The 1,262-nt window shown below is 40.7% G+C and overlaps 1 protein-coding gene across 1 annotated transcript; it reads right to left on the reverse strand.

Annotated features, from left to right (window-relative positions):
• Positions 1-156: 156 nt before the first annotated feature.
• On the reverse strand, positions 157-778 carry LOC105273037 (kazal-type serine protease inhibitor domain-containing protein 1-like). The gene has a single exon (XM_011315272.1). The coding sequence runs from the start codon at positions 609-611 to the stop codon at positions 333-335; it is 279 nt and encodes a 92-aa protein (XP_011313574.1). The 5' UTR covers positions 612-778; the 3' UTR covers positions 157-332.
• Between the last annotated feature and the right edge of the window lie 484 nt (positions 779-1,262).

Consider the following 1,262-nt stretch of genomic DNA (forward strand, 5'->3'; position numbering starts at 1 on the left):
TTAACGCAAGCTACTATTCGGTAATAGTTACCAAATTCCCCTAATTAATATCATCTTTTCGATCGGTAGAATACTCTACACAATTTACGTTTACGTTTCATATAATTCCAAGTGATAATTAATCACAAGCGAACAATCTGTCTTTCAGGTGAATCAATGATTGAGTAACTATTACCGAATGCCCATTTGGCTGAACCATAACCGCATATTGAATTGCTCTCAATTGAACAGCGCCATTCAACAACAGATCCTGAACCTCGTCAACATCAACCTAATTCTTCAATTATTGCCCGAAACGCCAGTTGCCAACCAATGAGATGATCATAAAAGAACTAACTTGGTAATTTGAGAACAACGCCATCACTGGCTGAGCGAAACTCCCAGAGAATATCGGGAACGGGGAATCCCTTGGCTTCACAATTGAGTGCGACTCGTTGACCGAGGGGAGTAGCAGTATCCATCAGCGGTGAGAAAATCCACGGACGACTGGGACATGGCCCTAGGTGTTTTAGCTTGAGTGAAGCTTTTCTAAGCCGCATCGCTTCCTCATGAAGAGCACAGGGTGTGGAATAAGTCTCATTGTTGCTGCCACATGCCGGACTCTGCTCCATACACACGCAAATTGCCTCCGGCTCATCCTAAATCATATGTAAATTCATCAACCGCTCCAGCATGATAATCCAGAGGTGTTCGATGAATTGTAAACGCGAAAGTAGGGAACAGTGGGTTGGGAAAGCTGAGGCAGATGTATTACAATCAATATAACGTCTGATTGCTTGATTGCTGTGCATTTAACACTCGGCACTGCCTACATGCCTCTTCATGACAGGTCAGCGACACTCGCTATTATCTCGTCAACTATTCTAACACGGTGTAATTATAGCTATTCTACAGCCAGAGAAATTACCCGGATGAAATGCTTCTGGAGAAACGTTGGATTTTACAGAAATAGAAAGAAATCTGTAAATACGAAAAATTGGATTGATGAATATTTCTGCAGGAATTAGTCTGGCGCATCTTTTCGACCCGCTAGCTACTTTGCGTACCATTGAATCTAATTAAATCTAATTATATCTAATTAAATCTCATCGGTTTGATGATTCTAATAAAATCGAATACTAGACATTTTTTCTAAAGCTAGAGATGAACGCGCGCTGCCCGCACGTATTGTTACTTTTCTGGTGCTACTACATGAGTTTCCATTTCATTTTTCAACGATAGATATATAAGAATCGGAATTCAAACATTCAGATTCAGACTTT

Source organism: Fopius arisanus, unplaced genomic scaffold (genome assembly GCF_000806365.1).
Source record: "Fopius arisanus strain USDA-PBARC FA_bdor unplaced genomic scaffold, ASM80636v1 scaffold00687, whole genome shotgun sequence".
Lineage (NCBI taxonomy): Eukaryota > Metazoa > Arthropoda > Insecta > Hymenoptera > Braconidae > Fopius > Fopius arisanus.

Bases quoted from the DNA above. Each gene is read 5' to 3' on its own strand.
- LOC105273037 (XM_011315272.1), bottom strand. From the start codon at position 611: ATGGAGCAGAGTCCGGCATGTGGCAGCAACAATGAGACTTATTCCACA.